This window comes from Lepus europaeus, chromosome 13 (assembly GCF_033115175.1).
Source record: "Lepus europaeus isolate LE1 chromosome 13, mLepTim1.pri, whole genome shotgun sequence".
Lineage (NCBI taxonomy): Eukaryota > Metazoa > Chordata > Mammalia > Lagomorpha > Leporidae > Lepus > Lepus europaeus.
Genome location: NC_084839.1, coordinates 89,910,807 through 89,933,528, shown reverse-complemented (window position 1 = coordinate 89,933,528; position 22,722 = coordinate 89,910,807). Strand labels below are relative to the sequence as shown.

Genomic DNA, 22,722 nt, shown 5'->3' with positions numbered 1-22,722 from the left:
TTTTGTGATCCGACTCAAGTTCGTCGGTATTTTGAAATACTGGGATTTGACTGTCTGCTTGGCTTACTGGGTTTTTAGAGGCGAAAGTCAGGACATGTGCAGTCTACTGGGGGTTAGACGCCTCTCTCTGTACTACCATTTTTCTATTGTTGATTTTTTTTTTTTTAAGAATTGGTATCTTGGGTAGTAGGTAAAGCTGCTGCCTGCAGTGGCGGCATTCCACATGGGCACTGGTTCGAGTCCTGGCTACTCCGCTTTTGATCCAGCGCTCTCCTGTGGCCTGGGGAAGCAGTGGAAGAAGGCCAAAGTCCTTGGGCCTCTGCACCTGCGTGGGAGACCTGAAAGAAGCTCCTGGCTCCTGGCTTCACATTGGCTCAACTCCAGCCATTGCAGCCATTTGGGGAGTGAACCAGCGGGTGGAAGACCTCTCTCTCTCTCTCTCTCTCTGCCTCTCAAGTAACAATTTTTAAAAGAGATTTATCTTTATATTTTAAATATTTATTTGAGAGGCAGAGTCACAGAAAGAGGGAGAGACAGAGAGATGTCTTCCTTCTGCTGGTTCACTCCCCAAATGGCCAGAGCTGGGCTGATCTGAAGCCAAGAGCCAGGAGCCCACGTGGGTGCAGGGGCCCAAGGACTTGGGCCGTCTTCTACTGCTTTCCCATGCCATTAGCAGGGATATGGGACAGAAGTAGAGCAGCTGGTACACGAACTGGTACCCACATGGGATGCTGGCACTGCAGGCAGAGGATCAACCTACTGCACCACAGCACCAGCCCCCTATTGTCAGAGCTGACAGAGTGCTGCTGAGAGTCGCTCTAAAAATACTTCCGTTGGGTTCTTAAAAGAATTTTTTAAAAAAATCATAGCTGATGTTTATAATTACTCATTAGACAGACTTTGAGATTTAATTCCCATACAATTGACTCGTTTAGAGTGGACTGTGGGATGGATTTGAGTGTATTCAGAATTGTACAGCTATCACAATTTCAGAGCATCTCATAACCCCCAAAAGAAACCTCACCCTTCACTCCCCATTTCTCTTTCTTCCCCCAAATCCTGAACAAGCACTAATCCATTTTCTGTCTCCACACATTTGCCTATTCTGGACATTTTATGATAAATGGAATCAGGCAGAATAGTTTTTTATGTCTCCACTTAGCGTGTTTTTAGGATTCATCCGTGTTGTAGGATGTTTTCATTTCTTATGGTTGAATAATAGGCTTTCATATGGATATATACTGCATTTTATATTTTCATTATCAGTTGTTACACATCTGGGTTGTTTGTCACCTCTGGTTATTATGAACAATGTTGCTATGAACACTTGTGTGCAAGGTTTTGAGTGGATCTTGAATATCCCTTATTTAAAGTGCTTGGGATTAGAAGTGTTTTGCAATTGAAATTTTTAAAACTTTATTGCTTGCCTTTCAAATACATTAAAATAGAGCATCAGAGATAGATAGATCTTCGATATGCTGGTTCGCTCCCCGAATGCATCTCTTGGGGATGAGACCTAAGTCTAAACAGAAATTCTTTGGTTGTGTAGACACCTTAATGCATGTAGCCTGAAGGCAGTTTTATGAAATATTTTAAATAATTTTGTGCATGAAAGTAGCATAGTGTGGAAGTTCCCACTTGGGTTACGTCTGTCAGTGCTCGGAAAGTTTTGGACTTGGAAGCATTTCAGGTAATGGATTTCTCAGATTGTGACTTCTCAAGATGTATACTCTGGAGTGGAGTTTTGGGTGGATTGTCTATTCGTGCCTTCTGGAGGCTCTGCTAGACTCTGTCCACTGTGACTGTTAAACTCCCACCAGGAGTGCGGAATGTTCTGGTTTCCCGAGGTCCTCGCCAACACTGGTTATCCTCTTTCTGATATTTGGAGTCTTAAGCAGCGTTTATGGTAATTCTCAGTGTTGCTCAAACTGTGGAGGAGCGCTTATGCTGGTCCACACGTTCATAAATTGGGCCACACGTTTTGCCCACAGTACTTGCTCTGGAGGTGGGCCATGAAGTTGGACTGCATGCAGGTACTAGAGGTATACGCACCATTTGCATTTGCTTAAACAAAGTGGCCAGAGGGCTTAAAAGTGTTTTCCCTGGGACCTATGTTGCCATGTAGCCAGTTAAGCCACTTCCTGCAACGCCAGCATTCCATATGGGTACCAGTTTGAGTCCCAGCTGCTCTACTTCTGATCCAGCTCTCTGCTAATGGCCAGAGAAGGCAGTGGAGGATGGCCAAGTGGTTGGGCCTCTACTATCCACGTGAGAGACTGGGATGAAGTTCCTGGCTTCAGCCTGACCCAGCCCTGGCTGTTGGAGCCATCTGGGGAGTGAACCAGCGGATGGAAGACCTCTCTCCCTCCCTCCCTCTCTCCTTCCTTCTTTCTCTGTAACTCTGGCTTTCAAATAAATAAATAAAAGCTCAAAAGATTTTCCTTGCTCATCTTGCACATTCACCCACCGTTCTGCCCACTTGTTTTCTCTCCCCTCCTTCACTAGGGACCTGGAAGCGAGGGCGCAGAACGAGTTCTTCCGGGCTTTCTTCCGGTTGCCGCGGAAGGAGAAGCTGCACTCAGTCATGGACTGTTCCCTGTGGACCCCGTTCAGTCGCTGCCACACCGTGGGGCGGATGTTCACCTCTGACAGTTACATCTGCTTCGCCAGCAGAGAGGACGGCTGCTGTAACGTGGTCCTCCCGCTCAGAGAGGTAGGTGCTGTGTCCGCCCCTCCGCTGCCCTACTGTGTGCTTTCCAAGGCAGCCTCTGGTTGTTTGAAGCCGTGTTTCAGTCCATTTTCTGTTGCTATAACACAATACCTGAGGCTGGGTACTTTGTACAGCAAAGAGGTTTATTTAGCTCAGGCTTGGAGGTTTGGGAACACAGTGCTGGCTTCTCCTTAGCTTTGGTAAATGCCCCAGGGTGGATGGATCACGATGGTGGGAGGGATCACTTAGCAAGACAGAAAGCTGGGGCCCAGTCTTTATTATCACAAGGCCTCTCCAGAAACTAACTGGAGTCCTATGAAGATGAGGTTAATCCCTTCTGAGGGCAGGACGCCTAGTGACCCAAACACCTTCCACGGAGTCCCACCCACCTAGTAACGGCACCACATCGGAGACCAAGCTTCCAAAACATGAACTTTCGGAAGACACGCTCAAACCACATCCAGACCTTAGCAGCCTATGGTGCTGACTGGGAAGGGGTGTTTGCACAGCACAGTATTGCCTCCTGTAGATGGTCATCTCGATGGACTTTGTTGAGGGAAGAGTGACCTGAATGATGTATTTGGCTGTCATTTTTAACTGCTGCTATGGTTACCTGAAATTTGCCTAGTGGTGATTGGTGGCAGCAGGATACTCTAACCTCTGTATTATTGATAAGGCTGTTATTAAAAAGTACATGCCTGGCAATTAAGGCTTTTCTTAAAGTTTCTCCCCTCTGACCCCTAAGAAAAAGAAAAGGCAACCTATAAAAGCAGCAATTTTGAAAACAAATGGCAACTTGCTTGGCTTTTATGCTCCCATGGGATTTTAGTGAAAACTTAAAAATACTTCCTTTAATGTGGATCAGGTCCCTTTTTCTTGTAACACTTTGTAGTTATTTTCTTGGGAATGGGTGCCAACTGAGTTTGCTTCCAGCCTGAGTTGCTCAGTCCTTTGGTTACGGGGCATTGCTGCTGGATGTACTCACAGCTCTTACACATCAAGGCTGCTGGTTTTTTCCTCTGGAAAAACTCAGAATTCTATTGATATGATCTTTTATCTCCATGTCGTTATTCCACAGTAGAGGTTTTTGTTTTATAGATATGATTACTGAAAAGTGAACCAAGAAATCCAGGTGCTACCAAATGTATTTTTTAAAAAAGATTTGAAAGGCAGAGTGGGAGGGAGGAATGGATGGATGGAGAGGGAGAGATTGATTTTCCATCCACTGAGTCACTCCTCAAGTGGCTGCAACAGCCAGGTGTGGGCCAGGTCAAAGCCAGGAGCCAGGAACTCCATCCTGGTCTCCCACGTGAGTGGCAGGGGCCTAAGCACTTGAGCCATCTTCTGTTGCCTTCCATGGCACATGGAGCTGGATCAGAACTGGACAGCTGAGACTTGAACCAGCACTGTGACATAGGATACAGGCATTGGAAACAGTGGCTTAGCCAACTATGCCACAATAGTGTTCCCCACCATGTACTTTTAAAAAGGATTTTGGTAACATATATAACATAAAATGATCTTTTTTAAGAGATTCATTTGAAAGGCAGAATTAGAGAAGCAGAGGCAGATAAAGAGATCTTCCATCTGCTGGTTCACTCCCCAAATGGCCACAATGGCTGGGGCTGGGCCAGGCCGAAGTCAGGAGCTTCTTCTGGGTCTTTGAAATGGGTGCAGGGGCCCAAGCACTCGGGCCGTCTTCCACTGCTTTCCCAGGAGCATTATCAGGGAGCTGGATCAGAACTGGAGCAGCTGGAACTTGAAACAACACCCATATGGGGTGTCAGCACCGTCGGCGGCAGCTTTACTCACTACACCACATTGCTGGCCCCTAAAATCATTTTAAATCATGATTAAGTGCACATATTCTTGTATCAATTCATTTCCAAACCTTTTTCATACTCTAAAATTGAAACTCTGCACCAATTAAGCAGTAACTCTCTCTTCCCTCTCTCTCCTCAAGCCACCAGAAAATTATGTCATAGCGTGTGTCAGAATTTCCTTTTTAAAGACTGAATAATACTCCATGATCTTAGGCATAATAGAGTTTGCTTATCCATTCACCTGTTCCCGAGCCTCGGGTTGCTTCCACTCTTGGGCCACGGTGACCCATGCTGCCTTGCATGCTTGCGTATTTCAGTGGTTGAGTTGCGTCCTGCATCCTGGGATAGGCTCTGAAGACGCAGTCGAGTGCCTGTCTCCCTTCCTTGGCTGTACACTGCGTGTTGCCTTTTGTGGCAGGTAGTGAGCATCGAGAAGATGGAGGACACCACTCTGCTGCCCAACCCCATCATTGTCAGCATCCGGAGCAAGATGGCCTTCCAGTTCATCGAGCTCAAGGACCGAGAGAGCCTGGTGGAGAGTCTGCTGGCGAGGCTGAGGCAGGTCCACGCCAACCGCCCTGCACGTTACGACACCTCGGCCAGCGACGACATGGTATGAGCCTTCCTGGCCGTGTCCCTTCCTTAACTCCAACGTCCCCTTTCTCTCACTGCTCCAGCAGTGGTGTCTGCAGGGGCGTGCAGGGAGGGATAGTTCACCTGGGGCCGAGAAGAGCGAGGTCGAGGCTGGTGGGCCCCGTGTCACTGTGGTGTTGTTGCCGATGCACTGAGTCACCCTGAGCTGGTCTCGCACAGGTTAGACGGCTCGAGGGGAGTCCTTGCCTGGCTTGGAGGTGATGGTGTCCTCTGCAGGCTAGAGGTGTTGATGGCACGCTTCTCTATGCTACAGTAGATGACACAGTCATCGCCACCACTGCTGCTGGGGTTGGAAGGGCAATCTGTGTCACTGTCAGGGGACAGTTGTCACCTGAGACCGAGAACTCGCCATAATCGGGACTGGGCCACTGCAGGAGCAGACCCAGGTCTGTGGAGGCCCCGTCTCGAGTCTTCTTGCTGGGTGTCCTCGCTCTCGATCTCTTTTTTTCACACAAAGGATCCTGCTGGGTCTCACGTCTGTCCGTTCTCCTCTCGAGGACCGGGAGGCTGTGGCACTGGTGCATCTGAAGGCAGGAGGCAGGCTGCGCGTGACCCAGGCCGTGACTTCCTGCTCTCTCTCCTCTCGCTACACAGACCTCACTGTTTTACTCGACCAACATGTGCAGTGACCACAAGTTTGGGGATGTGGACGTGGCGGCGGCGCAGAATAACGAGCAGAGTGACAAGGAGACGAGCCCGCCGCGGCACCCCGAGGCTCTGACCGCTGTCCTCCAGCAGTCGGGGGGTCAGAGCCCCGACTGCCACCTGGTGTGTGTGTGAGGCGGCCGCGCCCTGCCCTGTGGGCGCCAGCTCTGCGGGAGAGCGTTGGGTCGCAGGCTGCCTTCCTCCTTTGTCTGCCCTCCCTGTCCGTCCTCCACTGGCCCTCAGGCTGGCCGTGTGGCCTCGTGAGTTCCAGGCGCAGAGCAGGTCTCTGTCCTGCCAGCCGGTGGCGATGGCACACACTCCCCCAGGATAGCTCTGGTTATGCCAACTAAGGGTCATCTGTCTTCTAGTTTTTTGACCCCAAATACGTGTGTTACCTTGACCTCTAGACGTCCTGTTTGTAGGGAGGATTGCAGGCGCGTGTCAGGTGCAGCCAGGCAGGTAGATAAGGTAGTGTACTGGGAACTGGAGCCTCAGCTGGCGGAAGCTATGGTGCAACCCTGCATAGCAGGCAGTGGCCGTGAACGTGGTCGCCCGGGCCCCAGCTTGGGTGCTTCGTGGCTCCTGGGTAATCACGTGTTGGCTTTCTCTTTCCCAAACTGAGCCTTCCTGAACCCTTTACACGTAGATGCCCAGCAAACCCTAGCTGATAAAACCCACGAGGACACTGAAAACACGTATGTACATCTTCCATTACTGCACTGCAGAGACCACATACGCTGTGTAAAAGGCACTGAACATTCCTGCCCTCTGGGGATACTTCTCAGCTGTGCCGGTCTGGAGCCAGGAGCTTCCTCTGGGTCTCCCACACAGACGCAGTAGCCATCAAGTGGCCAAGCACTTGGGCCATCTTCTACTGCTTTCCCAGGCCACAGCAGAGAGCTGGATCGGAAGAGGAGCAACCGGGACTTGAACCGGTGCCTGTATGGGATGGCAGTGCCAGAGGCGGAAGCTTAGCCCACTGTGCCACAGCGCCAGCCCCTCTTTAAAGCATTCTCAAAAGTCTTCTCTTTTCTGAGATGAATGTAATTTTCTTGCAAGGCGAGTCTGTTTTCTCTCTGGCTGCCAGGAAGCTCCCCCGTGCTCTCCAAGCTGACCTGTGGTTGAGTGGCTTTGCCTAATGTCCCACCTCTCCCTGCCGTCTAAGACCCAGGCTCCTTCAGCGTTTGGCTGGACGTACCCCTGTCCAATTTGCCAAGGAAGTGGGGGTTTATCATTGTAAACGCTGCCCCACAGGCGCCCCCATTTGCATCATCCCAGCCTGGAGGAGGCTGACAAATGCTTGCCGATGGGCGGCAGCGTCGCGTCCACAGGGCATGGGTGGGCTCCGGCGAGGGGGCGCAGGCCGGGCTCCTGGTCCAAGAAAATGTTTGCACCTGCAGTCCAGGGAGCAGATTAAGATCAGCCTGTGGAACGACCACTTCGTGGAGTACGGCAGGACCGTGTGTATGTTTCGCACCGAGAAGATCCGGAAGCTCGTGGCCATGGGGATCCCCGAGTCGCTGCGTGGGCGGCTCTGGCTCCTTTTCTCAGGTAGGTAGCTGTGGTGCCTTCCGGCCGCGTGCGACCCTGGGAGTGGGAGCGGGAACAGGCCCTCATCGGAGCGGAATGTGCGTGCGAGTGTGTGTTCTGTGCAGGTGCGCTCGTCTGCCTGCCGCAGCGTGTGTGTGTGTGTGTGTACATGCCGGAACAGACCCTCATCGGAGCGGAGTGTGTGTGTGTGTGTGTTCTGTGCAGGTGCGCTTGTCTGCCTGCCGGAGCGTGTGTGTGTGTGTGTGCGTGCGTGCTGTGCAGGTGCGCTCGTCTGCCTGCCGGAGCGCGCGCACACACACACATGTGTGTGTGTACATGCCGGAACAGGCCCCCAGCGGAGCGGAGTGTGTGTGTGTGCGCACGCACGCGCGCACGTGTGGGAAATGTGTGTGCAGGTGCGCTCGTCTGCCTGCCTGTGGATTGCTACTGGGCGCCCCCAGCCATGGCTCTGGGACTCCGCAGAGCAGAGTTTCTCTTGGTCCCTTCACCCAGGACACAGGTGGCATCCATGTCGTGTTCCCAGCTGGGCCCGCAGGTCCCTGACCCCTGACCACTCGCTCTCCGTCCTGCTGGCTGTGCCCCTGCAGTTAGCACCCTCCTTCCTCTGCCCTGTCTTCTTCCCAAATAACCCCGCCCCCTCCTCACTGCTGTCCAGGATTCCCAGACCAGATCGCAGGCTTTCTGGGGGCGTGGCTGGTGTCCAGTTGCTGCTTCCTGTACCGTGGCTCACCTGGTGCCCTGGGCTCAGTCGCCTACCCCACTGCCTCCTGCCTTGTTGATGTAGCTGCCCCCCAAAGACACGTCATGGAAATGTTTCCTGTTTACACTTAGTTGATTTAACATACAGAACCGTGAACGAAGACAGTAAAATGACTCACAGTTCCCACGGCCTGAAGGTGATGCCTGTCACTGGAGGTCTGTGCTGGTCCAGGTCTCTCCAATCTATGTGGATGCACCATGCTTTTTTAAAGATTTATTTATTTAGGGGCCGGCACTGTGGCATAGCAGGTGAAGTCTCCACTCGGGAGACATGGAAGAAGCTCCTAGCTTCGGATTGGCGCAGCTTCTGTCTCCCTCTACCCCTCCTCTTAAAAAAAATGGTTTATTTAAAGGTCAGAGTGGCAGAGACAGGTCTTCCATCCACTGGTTCACTGCCCATATGGCTGCGACAGCCAGGGCTGTGCTAGGCTGAAGCCAGGAGCTTTATCTGGGTTTCCTATGCTGGTGCAGAGGCCCAAGGACTAGGCCACCTTCCACTGCTTTCCTAGGCACAGTAGCAGGGAGGTGGATTGGAGATGGAGCAGCCAGGACTTGAACCAGTGCCCACATGGGATGCTGGCACTGCAGGCAGTGGCTTTTACCCACTATGCCACAGCGCCAGCCCTATTTCATAATTTTTTTTTTGACAGGCAGAGTGGATAGTGAGAGAGAGAGACAGAGAGAAAGGTCTTCCTTTTTGCCATTGGTTCACCCTCTAATGGCCGCTGCGGCCGGCGCATCTCGCTGATCCGAAGCCAGGAGCCAGGTGCTTCTCCTGGTCTCCCATGCAGGTGCAGGGCCCAAGCACTTGGGCCATCCTCCGCTGCCTTACCGGGCCATAGCAGAGAGCTGGCCTGAAAGAGGGGCAACTGGGACAGAATCCGGCGCCCCAACTGGGACTAGAACCCAGTGTGCCAGCACCGCAAGGCGGAGGATTAGCCTGTTAAGCCACGGCGCCGGCCGATTTCATAATTTTTTACTTGGAAGGCAGACAGAGGTCTTCATCCCCTGGTTCACTCCTCAGATGCCCACGCCAGCCAGGGCTGAGTCAGGCTGAAGCTAGGAGTCTGGAACTCCACCCAGGTCTCCCGCACGGGTGTTGGACTTGAGGGCTGGGGCCGTCACCTGCTGCCCTCCAAGGGTGCACATTAGCAGGATAGGAATTGGAAGCAGAGCTGGGACTTGAACCCAAATACTGCATTATGGGATCTGGGGGTCTCGAGTGGCATCTCAGCTTCTCTGCCAAGTGCCCACCCCTTCCCTCTGTCTTTGTTTTTAGACGAGGCTGGGAGACAGACGTGAAATCCCTTTGGTCATGTGTGGTGTCACAGGATTTCCTGTCCCTCGGTGAGCAGTGAGACACTGCCCGGAGTGACGCTGTCCTGGCGATCACTCGCTTGACCCCTTGTCCTTGGCACCCCCAGATGCCGTGACGGATCTCGCGCTGCACCCCGGCTACTACGGGAGCCTGGTGGAGGAGTCCCTGGGGCGGGGCTGCCTGGTGAGCGAAGAGATCGAGCGGGACCTGCACCGCTCGCTGCCGCAGCACCCTGCTTTCCAGAGCGAGACGGGGATAGCTGCGCTGAGGAGGGTCCTGACAGCCTACGCCCACCGGAACCCCAAGATCGGATACTGCCAGGTGACGTGTGGGCTGGGCTGCGGAAGCCCCTGGCTCTGAGGGCTGCCCCATGAGAGTGCTGTGTTGGGGCGCTCTCCTGAAAGAATGCGCCCTGGAACCTCCACCAGGGGGACCAGTGGAGATGTGAGCATTTACCGGGTACCTGAGGGGCGGGAGACGCGCACCTGCAGAGCCACTGTTGGCAGTAGGCAAGAGCCCGAGTTCCCTGCCCAGCCGGAGCCGGGCGTGGGATAGGTGTGGCTTCCAGACCTCGAGGACAAAGGTGACTAGAGCAGGTCACCTCCTTTGGGAAGCACCTGAGGATGAGAGATGCTCTCTGAGCTAAAGGATGTAGTCAGCCAAGCACTGGATAAAACAGCAAATGAAAACAAAAAACAAAAACAAACTCAGCCCAGGACTTGGTAGAGAGCTCCTGATGGCTACAAGTCTAAGAATTCCAGCTTGAGTGAGCCTGCTGTGAGCCAGCCAACCAGTGGACGAAGGTGTGTGTGCGTGTGTGTGTGTGTGTGTGTGTGTGACTGAGCATACCCCAGCCTTGGGTACGCGGTACAGAGCATCTGTCAGTTGTAGATGGTGGCGGCTGGCAGCTCAGCCCAGGGTTTGGTGGGAGCGCCAGGGCGGTGCCATGGTCGTCCTGCTTGGCAGGTGTGGCTGCGTCTCTCACCAGCCCCATCTTGTGTGCGTGGCATCCCACCACCCCGTCGGTCACTGTGCCTTCTCTCTGTCCCACCCCGGGCAGTCCATGAACATCCTGACCTCCGTGCTGCTGCTCTACGCCAAGGAGGAGGAGGCCTTCTGGCTGCTGGTGGCCGTGTGCGAGCGGATGCTGCCCGACTACTTCAACCACCGCGTGATCGGTGAGCCCGCCCCTCCCTGGGCGGCATCGCTGGGGGTGGTGACAGAGCCTCAGCCACACGGCTGTCAGTCCTGTTGGTAAAATCCCCCGCCCTGGGCCCCTGGGCTGTCTGCACAAACACACTTTGCCCTTGAACTTGTCCAGTGTTCCCAGGGCATTCCCGGTGCACTTTGTTGCTGCCTGGTCTCTGGGTAACCCTGAGGCTGTGGGGCCTCTGTTCTCCACGTGGCTGCAATTTGCAGTCCCTCTGTGCTCCACCAGCCTCCTGGGGGAGAAAATAATGGAAGGGTTGGCGATGCTGTTAGGGATGCTGTTGGGAAATTCAGATGAGAAATGGAGGCGGCAGGCACAGAAGAGAAGCGATGTGGGACGGTGTTCAGCAGCCGACTTGGAAGTCGGGAGTTAGGTGGGAAGTAGGAGCTTTGGAAGATGGTGTCCTGAGATCTGAAGGAGATGGCAAATGTGAGAGTGAGCGAGTGAGCGAGAGAGCGAGCTGTTTCCTGGAGCAGTGTAGCGCATCCCTGCCTCTCCCGCCAACAGTGTGTGGCACTGTTGGCTGCTCTACGTCCTGGCTAACATTTGGCCTGTCTGTTTCAATTGGAGCTGTTTTTGTGGGTCACAAATGTTCTGTGTCCTGGTGGGTTTCTACAGTCAGCACTGAACTTGGTTGAGAGACAGACGAGAGCTCCCATCTGCTTATTCACTTCCCAGATGCCCGCCGTGGCCAGGGCTGCTCCACGCTGAAGCTAGGAGCCAGAAACTCCATTCGGGTCTCCATTGTGGGTGGTAGAGACCCAGCTTACCCCGCCACACCAGCGCTGGTGTGGGTCCTTTCCTGCCCTCAGCTCGTGGGCACCCCAGGGTGGATGGATTTCGGGCTCTCCCTGGAGACCACGGGTCCCTCCCCACCCAGAGCTCTGTGGCCTCCCTCTTGCAGGGGCGCAGGTGGACCAGTCTGTCTTTGAGGAGCTCATCAGGGAGCGCCTCCCGGAGCTGGCCGAGCACATGCAGGACCTCTCGGCCCTGGCGTCCGTCTCCCTCTCCTGGTTCCTGACTCTCTTCCTCAACATCATGCCCCTGGAGAGCGCCGTGAACGTCGTCGACTGCTTCTTCTACGACGGCATCAAAGCCATCTTCCAGCTGGGGCTGGCCGTGCTCGAAGCCAACGCCGAGGAGCTGTGCAGCAGCAGGGATGACGGCCAGGCCTTGATGGTCCTCAGCAGGTGCGCTCCGGCCCCCCGGCTCCCGCGGCTAAGTGGGATTGGGGGTGCGTGGCAGCTGGGACCTGGGGAGACCGCGGGAGGGGGCAGCAGCAGTAGGTGCCGTCGCCATGGAAGCTTTCCGTGCTGCTCTGCTCCTTGCCACCCTGTGGCTTCCCCAGAGCCTGTGGCACTGTCACCGGTGGCACCTTCCTTCACCCATCTCTACCGAGTAACAGTCCGGGAAGACCAGGTGCTCTAAGAAGAGTGAAGTGGCTTGAGTCTGTCTAGACTCATAGTGGCCTTGGCAGGGCTGGAAACCCCAGGACACGTGGGCATCAGGAGGTTTCGGACCCCCGACGTTGGGAGGGGCCTGGGCTGCTGCCCTGCAGTGAAAGGAACATGGCGGTGGGATGAACGTTAGAACCTGGCTCTTGGGCAGGCAAGGGCAAGTCCAATGACACTAAAGAGGCGGCTGCCTTGGAGACTATTGTGGAAGCTTCAAATGAGATGTGCAGAAGTTTGCATTCATTTCATTGGAACCTCAGGCCCCAGAAAGCTGCTGGGAGAGCCCGGCTGGCCAGGCCTGGCCTTATGGTGTCTCCCCTTTACTCCTTGCCTCCTTCCCAGGTGCTGGTGTTTACAGTGAGCCAGCACACCGGGTGCCCCATGAAGCTCACGGGTGCTGGGTGGTGCCCAGTTGAGGGTTGGCCTAGGGTTTTTTTTTTTTTTTTTTTTTTTAAGATTTATTTATTTGGAAGGCACAGCTACAGAGAGGCAAAGATAGAGAGGTCTTCCATCCATTGGTTCACTCCCCAGATGGCTGCAATGGCCAGAGCTGCACCAATCTGGAGCTAGGAGCTTCCTCTAGGTCTCCCATGCAGGTGCAGGGGCCCAAGGACTTGGGCCATCTTCTTCTGCTTTCCCAGGCCATATCAGAGACCTGGATTGGAAGTGGAGCAGCCGGGACTCGAACTGGCACCCATATGGGATGCCGGCACTGTAGGCAGTGGCTTTACCCACTATAGCACAGCACTGGCCCCTCGGCCTGGGCTTTTAACTGGGGCTGTGCTCAGGTTTCTAGATCACATCAAGAATGAGGACAGCCCTGGTGCCCTGGTTGGCAGCCACCACGCCTTTTTCTCTGATGACCAGGAGCCCTACCCCGTGACTGACATTGCCGACCTCCTCCGGGACTCCTATGAGGTAACCGACCCCCTGGGAAGTGTGGCTGGGGGGTGGCCAAGGAGAGAGGGCTCCCACTTCACTGAGCCGTTCCGTGTCTCCCCGCAGAAATTTGGAGACCAGTCTGTGGAGCAGATCGAGCACCTGCGGTGCAAACATAGGATCAGGGTCCTGCAAGGCCACGAGGACACCACGAAGCAGAACGTGGTGAGTGGTGAGCGGGGTGCCCCTGGGACTTGGGAGCTGGCCCTGGAGCGCGGGTCCCTTTAGCTCACGTGACGTAGGTGTGTCAGGTCTTCTTTGTTGGTTTTTGTTTCTTTGGGCACTGGATTAACGTAATAGAGGGTGACATTGTGCAGAAACGGCACTGGCTTCTGGAGTTGACTGCGAGCCTTCGCTTCCCTGGTTGTAAGATTGGGCTGTTCTTGGCCACCGTATAGGATTGAGACGAGGGTTGTGCAGTGCCTCGTGCAGGTGGCCCGCAGCTGCCTGAGCTCTGTCTCTGCCAGCCAGGTGGCTCCCGTTAGAGCTTCCGTGTTTGTTCACGGGAGGTGACTTGGAAAGAGGGGAGGAGAGACACCTGAGAAAGGTGCTGTGGAGCATCTCGGTATCTGAAAGGAACAGGAGCCATTGCTAAAGGGAAGCCGGCCTGGGCCCCTCCTCGTGTCCCCCACTAGGAGGGGGAGCCTCGCCCTACCCTGATCCCCCAAGTGTGCAGCCTTAGAGTTGCTCCCTCACTCTTTCTGCTCTGCTTAAGCTCCGCGTTGTCATCCCAGAAGTCTCGATTCTTCCCGAAGACCTAGAGCAGCTCTATGACTTATTCAAGGTAAGTGGCTCTGGGAAGGAGAGGGAGTTCCAGGCCCGGAACCAGGCCTGAGCCCACGGTGGGGGTGGAGTGTGCGGCTGCCCGGAGGGCTTACCCCACGTCTGTTCTACAGCAGCAGGGGCTGGGGTGCCCCACCTGCCGCTCTGGTATCCTCGCTGACTTGTTTCCACCCAGAAGCGTCTCCCCTCCATCCCATCAGAGCTCTCGGATGGTGGTGGTCTTCCCTGGAAGCCAGCTCCCAGTGTAGCTTCTGGGAGGGAGGGCCCAGGTGCTACCCCTGCCACCCTGGCACTGCAGGAGCCGCACTGGGGTGAGAGCTTTGGTGCCGGGGTCCGTTCTTGCTTGTTCTGCTCGGCCCTGATAAGCAAGGCTCTGGTTCCTGGTCCAGAGTGGATGAAGCACTGGTGCTTGTTGGAATCCACATCTGATGTACTTTTTAATTCACTGTGAGCCCACCTGACAATAGCTATCTACAGAGACTGATGCTTGTTTGGCCTGGTTTCCCTTGGTGTAACTATTGTCAGCGTTTTGACATGTTACCACACAGTCTTAACTATTTTTGACTGGCATTATAATCTTATCAGTAGTGTTTCAGGTAGTCCTAGATTTCTAATGTTGAGATATTTAGGTGGAGTCCTATGTTTTGTAACTTAAATCACTCTGCAAATTATATCATCAGGCATCTTGCTAGAAACTGTCTGCCTGAAACAGTAAATGAAAATGAGAGAGGAAGACAGAGACCCAGGGATGCGTCGTTGCTACCCTGGCAGAGGGAGAGTTAGTGAGTTAGTTCCTGGAAGTTCTCATTTCTAATGAGCAGGATGTGTGGTGAGAACCAGCAGCCCCCCACCCCTCCACCCCGTCTCGTAAGCACCTCCTGTTTGCCAGTTTGATGGCTTCCTTTGTGGCACGAAGGCAAAGTACAAGGGCAAAGGTTGCCTGGTGTCCAAGCCCCATGACCTCTCCTGGGCTTTCAAGGAGGAAAAACAGGGGATGTCAGAAACATAAAGTTGGCTCAAGTTTGTTTTTTTTCCCAATTGAAGCTGAAAAAGACTTTTGTTTGTCTTAGGGGTAACTTCTGAATTGGAGAGAATAGGAGACAACACAAACCTGAACTGATGTGATTGACAGGATGACTTAAATAAAAATTGCATTATGCACCACTCACGTTGTTTATCTTTGATAGGAAAGAGCATTGAGAAGCCAGCCGACAGGGACTCCTCCTCATCTTTCCCATTAGAGATGAGGAGTGTGGCTGGTGCTTAGTGAAATCTGTTTTCGTCCTTGTAATTACCCCTCTAAGTTTCTTGTTTATGTAGGGCTAACTACAAGTAGAAACTAAAACCTATAAAAGTATGAGCTAATCTCCAAAATGCACTTCCAAGGGAAGAGCAAGTCAAAACTGCACCCTGGGCCGGCGCCGCAGCTCAATAGGCTAATCCTCCGCCTGTGGCACCGGTACCCTGGGTTCTAGTCCCAGTTGGGGCGCCGGATTCCAGTAGCTCCTCTTCCAGTCCAGCTGTCTGCTGTGGGCCGGGAAGGCAGTGGAGGATGGCCCAAGTGCTTGGGCCCTGCACCCGCATGGGAGACCAGGAGGAAGCACCTGGCTCCTGGCTTCGGATCGGTGCAGTGCCGGCCATAGCGGCCATTTTGGGGGTGAACCAATGGAAGGAAGACCTTTCTCTCTGTCTCTCTCTTACTGTAACTCTGCCTGTCAAAAACAAAACAAACAAACAAACAAACAAAACAAAAACCACCCTGACCAAGGTGTCTGGTTCCCTCCTATGACCTGAGACATCCCCATGAGGATCCTCCTGCCCCTGGCCTCCCTGCAGGCCCAGGGTTGGCCTTGTGCCCCACCCGAGATCCCTCTTTGATAGTTCGAGTGTGCACGTGGTGATACGGGAGAACTTGCCTAAGTCCTATGGGGTATAATGTGCCGTAGTTACATTCTGCACACACCTCTCATCTCTGCAGTTGGAATTCCACCTTCTGGAGAGAAAGGGCCTCACGGGAATAACCCTTGCACTGCTTCATAAAAGCCTACCAGGCTCTGCCCAGCCCGGCACGCCTGGGCACAACCACTCTGTATAGCAACGAGCAACCATTGGCTCAGACGCGACTCCTATAGAAGTCCTTTGGTTGAGAGCCAGCCTTAGCTCTCATGAATGCGGAGTTGGGATGTCTCCTTTTCTCTCACGTTGAGAATGGCCTCACTAGTCACACCCAAGTGGGACGTGAAGGATGTTGATAGAGACCTGCAGTTGTAAGCCACTCGTGGAGACGGTCAAGGCCCTAAACAGCATCTCTGTGTTCTTCAGACACAGCCTCGGTAGCCATCAGCTGAACACATCCACCATTGCTGGGTCGTTGTGCCCTCGGGTCATCTGGTTTCTTTAATGGTATTTGACTATCTCCTGTGTTTTGAGGAAGACTTTGGTTTACAAAGTCTAACTGAAACACAAAATGATACCTACTTTCACCATTAAAGAAAACTTCTTAGCAGGAAATGAAAGCATCGCTCCTTGGTTCCGCCATGATGTAGTCTTGAGCAGGTCATGCCTAACGGTGTGGTGCATATCTAACCTGGTTGTCGTGTATTTCTGTAGCTACACACGTGCAGTAGGTGCACACACACGTGGACGTGTGACCATACCGTGCACAGTGGCCTGCCGTTGTACACTTCTTTCTAGATGAGTATCTACGGATCTTCTCTCATTCTGTAACGAATGCACAATTCCATTGCAGGGCTGAACCACAGTTGACTGAACCATTTCCCTACTGAGGGGCGTTTGTGTCTCATTTTGCCATTTTATTTTTAAAATTTATTTCTTTATTTGAAAGAGTGACAGAAGGAGAAATAGAGGTTCTCCGCCTTGCTGGTTCCATTCCCCAAATGGCCGCAACAGCCAGGGAGCCAGGAACTTAAGTGGGTAATGGGAACTCAAGTACCTGAGCCATTATCTGCTGTTTCCTTGGCACATTTGTAGGGAGCTGGACTTGAACCCAGCACTCTGGATATGGGATGCAGGTTTCCCTAATGGCAGTGGCTTAGCCAACTGCACCGCACTGCCCGCCCTAGTTTTCGCTATTTTATTTTTTATTTTTTTGACAGGCAGAGTTAGACAGTGAGAGAGAGAGACAGAGAAAGGTCTTCCTTCCGTTGGTTCACCCCCCAAAATGGCTGCCACGGCCAGTGCGCTGCACTGACCCGAAGCCAGGAGCCAGGTGCTTCCTCCTGGTCTCCCATGCAGGTGCAAGGCCCAAGCACTTGGGCCATCCTGCACTGCCTTCCTGGGCCACAGCAGGGAGCTGGACTGCAAGAGGAGCAACTGGGAGAGAATCCAGCACCCCAAGCGGGACTAGAACCCGGGTGCCGGCGCTACAGGCAGAGGATTAGCCAAGTGAGCCGCAGCGCCGGCCTCAGTTTTTGCTATTTTATAAGCACCTCTTGTATTTATCTGGTCGCCAGTGCTGCTGTTCCTGTAGAATGGGTCCCTTGAAGGTGGAGCTGCTGGGACATGGGGTGGTACAACATACATTTCTGTACTGCTGAAATATTTTTGACTTTCCAAATGACAATTTTACTGAGGTGATGTGTAAGAGAGCTCATCTCCACACACGTCATTCCCACTCAGCATTTGATAATTGTGGGCCTTTAAAATCTGGCAGGAAATTAGGTTCATTTGAACTTAAATTTATTTACTCATTAATGAGGTTGAGTGCCATTTCCTAAGTTTATACTTCTTTAGATCACCTGTTAACATTGATTTTTTTTTTTAATATGGGTTTGCTTTCCTGAGGGGTTCTGTGTGGATTTGTTGTGTACTATCCTTGGCTATTACTTGATAACCGTTTTCTTTGGACAGCACTGTAGTGGCCTCTAGTGTGATTATACACACATGCACGTAGAAATTGACTGTGTCTTTTTTTTTTTTTTAAGATTTATTTATTTATTTGAAAGAGTTACACAGAGAGAAAGAGAGGCAGGGAGAGAGAGCGAGAGAGAGGTCTTCCATCTGCTGGTTTGCTTCCCAGTTGGCCACAACGGCCGGAACTGCACCGATCCGAAGCCAGGAGCTTCTTCTGGGCCTCCCATGTGGGACTTGGGCCATCTTCCACTGCTTTCCCAGGCCATAGCAGAGAGCTGGATCAGAAATGGAGCAGCTTGGACTTGAATTGGCACCCATATGGGAGGCTGGCACTGCAGGTGGCAGCTTTACCCACTGTGCCACAGTGCCGGCCCCAGCTTGGTTTTTTAGAAATGGAATTTGTCTGACCTTTGCTTCACACACAAGATTTCGTGTGTTATTTTTATGATTCTTCAGTGACTGTTTAAAGAATGTGGCTGCAGTGACTATGATAGTAAGATCCTAAGTGGCCATTTTAGCTTGCATGCTATAGCATCTGCGCCTGTTTCTGTCCCAGCCTTGGAGACAGAGGAGGACATGGAAATTGTAAAGAACCCTGCACTCATTGAGAACCACCGTGGGCCTTTGTGAGTTGAGACGTCCAAAGAGGAGATTTCATATGATATCAGTGATGCACTCTGAAGAGGCCGCCCTGTCCCCTGTTAGGGCACCACCGGTGCTGTAGTTTTCATCCTGTTCCTAAGACTTCAACGCGCCTTTGTTTTTTCTTCTGATTTTTGAAATTATTCATGTACTAAGGTTTCAACTGTCAGAAGCATAAACAAATGCAGTAAAACATCTCGCTCCAGCTCTGGGCTCCTGCCACCCGTTTCCCTCCCCACAGGTGAGCAGTGTCGCAGGCGCCTTCTGTGTCCTGCCGACTTGTCCTTTTTGTTTCAAACAATACGATTTTAAGTGTAGGTATATCTGAGTAAAAATAGTATTTTACTACAATAAGAAAATAAAACCTTAATTAAACCAAAAATGTAAAAGAAGGTCCATGGTAGGGAGCTAAGGGGACCCGTCTACGTGTCTGGCGACAGTGGTGAGACATTGAGTCAGCTAACACTTATCTGTTTGTGTCACAAGACAGCTCATTCAATAGGCAGGGATCTGTGAGCTGAGGCAGCCCAGGAGAGGGGGCCATGCTGGCCTGGGCTGCGGACCCCCAGGCACCGCCGTCTCACGCCTCTCTCCCTGTCTTGTGCTAAGAGAGAACACATGATGAGGTGTTACTGGGAGCAGCCCAGGCCTGTGGCCCTGCGCCATGACCCCAGCAGGCCCTACGTGGAGCAGTACCGCATCGACGCCCGGCAGTTTGCACACCTCTTCCAGCTGGTCTCGCCGTGGACCTGCGGGGCCCACACGGAGATCCTCGCCGAAAGGACGTTCAGGCTGCTGGATGACAACGTGGACCAGCTCATCGAGTTCAAAGCATTTGTGGGCTGTCTAGGTAGGACCGCTGGCCTTCATGGCAGTGACTGGATGTTGGGGGGGTGACTGGACAGAAGGCAGAGGGGATCACGGGAGTGGGCACTCAGTGAAATGACCTTGCCACAGGCCTGACTCGATTTGTTGTTTGTAGATTTTACTCTGCAAGCTCCTCTTGGGACCACTCCAATGCTTGCCCCAGTGCCTGGGAAGTGACCAGGCTGCCAATATACAAGGCCCTTGACTGGGTTCCTGACACCACCAAGGTGTGGCAGTGGCTGGTTGGGAGCCACATCCCTAGTTTGGTGCCTAAAATTAAAATCTTGCAAAAAAGCTATGGGGCCAGAGGGCATTCGTGAGGTTACCTTGTGGCTCAGTCATCAGCCAACACCTTTATCGATTTTCTTTTTCGCACGATGCATGTCTGGAGTGGGGGGTTGGGTGGCAAGTAGTGACAGCATAGAGTTCTGTGTCCCCCAGTGATGGCACATCATGACAAAGGGACCTGAGCCATCTGCGTCCACTCAATCTGTTTGTTTGTTTGCAGATGTTATGTATAACGGGGAAATGAATGAGAAAATTAAGCTGTTATATAGGCTCCATATTCCTCCAGGTAAGAAAGTCCACCTAGAACCACCAGGCTGTGCGCTCTGCCCGACACACACCAGCTCTGTGCACAACACCGCACTTCTTCTCTTTTTCAGTTCCATTTGGACTCAAGGCAGCAGGTGTCTGTGGTTGGGGGTTTTGGACAGCAGATTCTCAATAGGGTCCTGCTTGGCCAGGGGTAGGGATTCTCACATGTGGAGTCCTGCAGGTGCCCCAGAGGGCTTGCCACAGCAGGTTCCTGCCCGGATTGCTGACTCGCTGGGTCTGGGGGTTGCAGTGAGTGACGCTGGCCTGGGGGACGTGCTGGGGAGCCAGACACTGGTTACACAGGGCTAGCTACTTAGGGCTGGTATTTTAGAGGGGCCGTTCCATTCTTTCAGACTTAAGTGGTGGTAACTACAAAGGAAGCTGTTGTGAAACCTGTGAAGTCAGGCTTGGCATGAGCAGGAACAAGAACAAGGAAACCTTAATGTGTTCCCTGGATCTTTAGAACTGAGAGGAATCAGAAATCCCAGAGGCGTCCAGAGCCTGGGCCGTGACGCCAGGCTGGAGGACCTTGCCTGGGCCATGAAGCCGGGCTGGAGCAGGCCGCCAGGGTCTGGAGGTCCTGGTGGCTTTGGCGACTCTTGTAGGCATGCACAGAAGTGGAACAGGCACACGGGCATTGTTTGTGGGCTTCCTGGATCAGCACAGGACACCGAGGGTCTGTCATCCCCAGAGAACGTTCTGTCCTGGCCACACACGGCCCTCTCCTTGACCTACCTGAGGACCTACCAGTACTTTAGCACACACTGGCACCAGCGCCAGTCTCTGCCTTTTATGTGAATTTCCTATGAGTGGTATTTTTTTTTAATTTAACTTGCCCTCTTTTTCACAGATATTTTACTACTAACATATAAGACTTGCATACATTGTTCTTTTATCCTCAGCATTAGCATTGAAAAGTGTACCTGGTACTCTAAAAAGAACACGATTGATTTTTTGATTCTTAAACTTTTCTATAAAACTAAAATTGTTTCAAAATTAAAAGTTGTACAAGATGCTACCGATAGAATTTCTACCTTGACATACTTAAATTTCCTGTCTTGAATTATGTTAAACATTTTTCATCTGGCTTCAAGGTGAATTACTTATTTGTTTTCAAATTGCGGTTTTTTTTTTTTTTCTTAAAGCTTTATTTATTTTGAAAGTCAGAATTAGAGTGGGAGAGAGACACAGAGATCTTCTCTCCACTGGTTCACTCCCCAGATGGCTGCAATGGCCAGTGCTGGGCCAGGGGGCCGAGGCCAGGAGCTTAATCTGGGTCTCCCACATGGGTACAGGGGCCCAATCACTTGGGCCGTCTTCTGCTTTCCCAGGCCATTAGCAGGGAGCTAGATTGAAGTGGAGCACCTGGGACGTGAACCGGTAGCCACATGGGATGCCGGTGTCACAGGCGATGGCTTTGCTCGTTACACCACAAAGTTGGCCCTGGCAGGTTGATTTCTATGAGCAATTTAATTGCATTCTGTGTATCAAAAGCATTTGTAGGCCTTCATGGATTCAGAAAATCAGGTTTTCAAAACCAAAAATGATTGTAGTATATAACACAAAGTTTAGATTTTTAAGTAAAAACTAAGATTTTATATATGTTTAATATTTGAATTTTTGATGCTGATAATCTAAAATCTCTATTGAAGAATATCAGTTTCCTCAGGCCATGAAGACTCAATCCATTTAATTTTAGTAAACATTTACTTTTTTAAAAAAGGTTTTATTTATTTATTTTTATTTGAAAGGCAGAGTTACAGAGAAGGAGAGACAGAGAGAGAAAGATCTTCCATCAATTGGTTCACTCCCCAAATGGCTGCAATGGCTGGAGCTATGCTGATCAGAAGCCAGGAGCCAGGAGCTTCTTCCAGGTCTCCCACATGGTGCAGGGGCCCAAGGACTTGGGCCATATTCTACTGCTTTCCCAGGCTATAGCAGAGAGCTGGATCGGAAGAGGAGCAGCTGGGACACGAACCTGCGCCCATATGGGATGCTGGCACTGCAGGCAGCAGCTTTATCCGCTACACCACAGGGCCAGCCCCAGTAAACATTTACTTCTTAAAAAATTTCATCTGAAAGGCAGAGTTAAAGAGGGAGAGAGAGTGGAAGTGGAGCAGGTGATGACTTTACCCACTATGCCACAGCACCAGTTCCAACATTCACTTTTCATAATAACTTTTAAAAGGTGGGACAGAGGCCAGCATTGTGGCACAGTGAGTTAAGATGTGGCCGGCAACAGTGACATTCCATATAAACACTGATTCAAGACTCAGCAGCTCCACTTCCCATCCTGCTCCCTGCTAATGTGACTGGGAAAGCAGCAGAAGATGGCCCAAGTGCTTGGGCCCCTGCACCCATGTGGGAGACCTGGAAAAAGCTCCTGGCTTCAGCCTGACCCAGCCCTGGCCATTGTGACCATTTGGGGAGTGAACCAGCGGATTGAAGATCTCTCTCTCTCTCCATTTCTCTCTAACTCTGCCTTTCAAATAAACAGATAAATCTTTAAAAAATAAAAATGGAAACAAAAGCCCGCTTGCCTATGGAGCCGGCATCGGGACCCAGTAGCGCACGTGCACCTTGCCAGAAACGCCCACTGGAGCAGAGAGCTTGGCAGTCTGCCAGAGCGGTGTGGGCTACAAAGCTCCTTTATGAGCTTGGTTACAGAGGTCTCTGAGCCGGAGGCCTCGCACACAGTTCCGGGGGGGCTCACCTTTCTGGCTCCAAGGGGAATGCGACACTGTCCAGCAGAGGAGAATGTCACGCCGTGTGAGCTGACAGAGGGGGAGTGTCTGGATGATGAAATCAAGAGTGTTGGGTGAGGTTGACAGATCTACAGGTAGCATCGTTTTGCTCAGTTAATTATACTGATTGACTTCTAGAACACAACTTCAGGA

General features: G+C 52.3%; 1 protein-coding gene across 2 annotated transcripts in view; it reads left to right on the top strand.

Annotated features, from left to right (window-relative positions):
* Positions 1-22,722, top strand: part of TBC1D8 (TBC1 domain family member 8) — a 123,669-nt gene that overhangs the window by 92,703 nt on the left and 8,244 nt on the right. For both annotated transcript variants that reach the window (XM_062209959.1, XM_062209960.1), the window contains exons 6-17: positions 2,506-2,717; positions 4,956-5,146; positions 5,782-5,955; positions 7,233-7,383; positions 9,567-9,781; positions 10,521-10,638; positions 11,575-11,860; positions 12,913-13,042; positions 13,130-13,228; positions 13,779-13,847; positions 18,971-19,211; positions 19,737-19,802. In XM_062209959.1, coding sequence (XP_062065943.1) covers positions 2,506-2,717; positions 4,956-5,146; positions 5,782-5,955; positions 7,233-7,383; positions 9,567-9,781; positions 10,521-10,638; positions 11,575-11,860; positions 12,913-13,042; positions 13,130-13,228; positions 13,779-13,847; positions 18,971-19,211; positions 19,737-19,802 — 1,952 coding nt within the window. The remainder of the gene's footprint in view (positions 1-2,505; positions 2,718-4,955; positions 5,147-5,781; positions 5,956-7,232; positions 7,384-9,566; positions 9,782-10,520; positions 10,639-11,574; positions 11,861-12,912; positions 13,043-13,129; positions 13,229-13,778; positions 13,848-18,970; positions 19,212-19,736; positions 19,803-22,722) is intronic.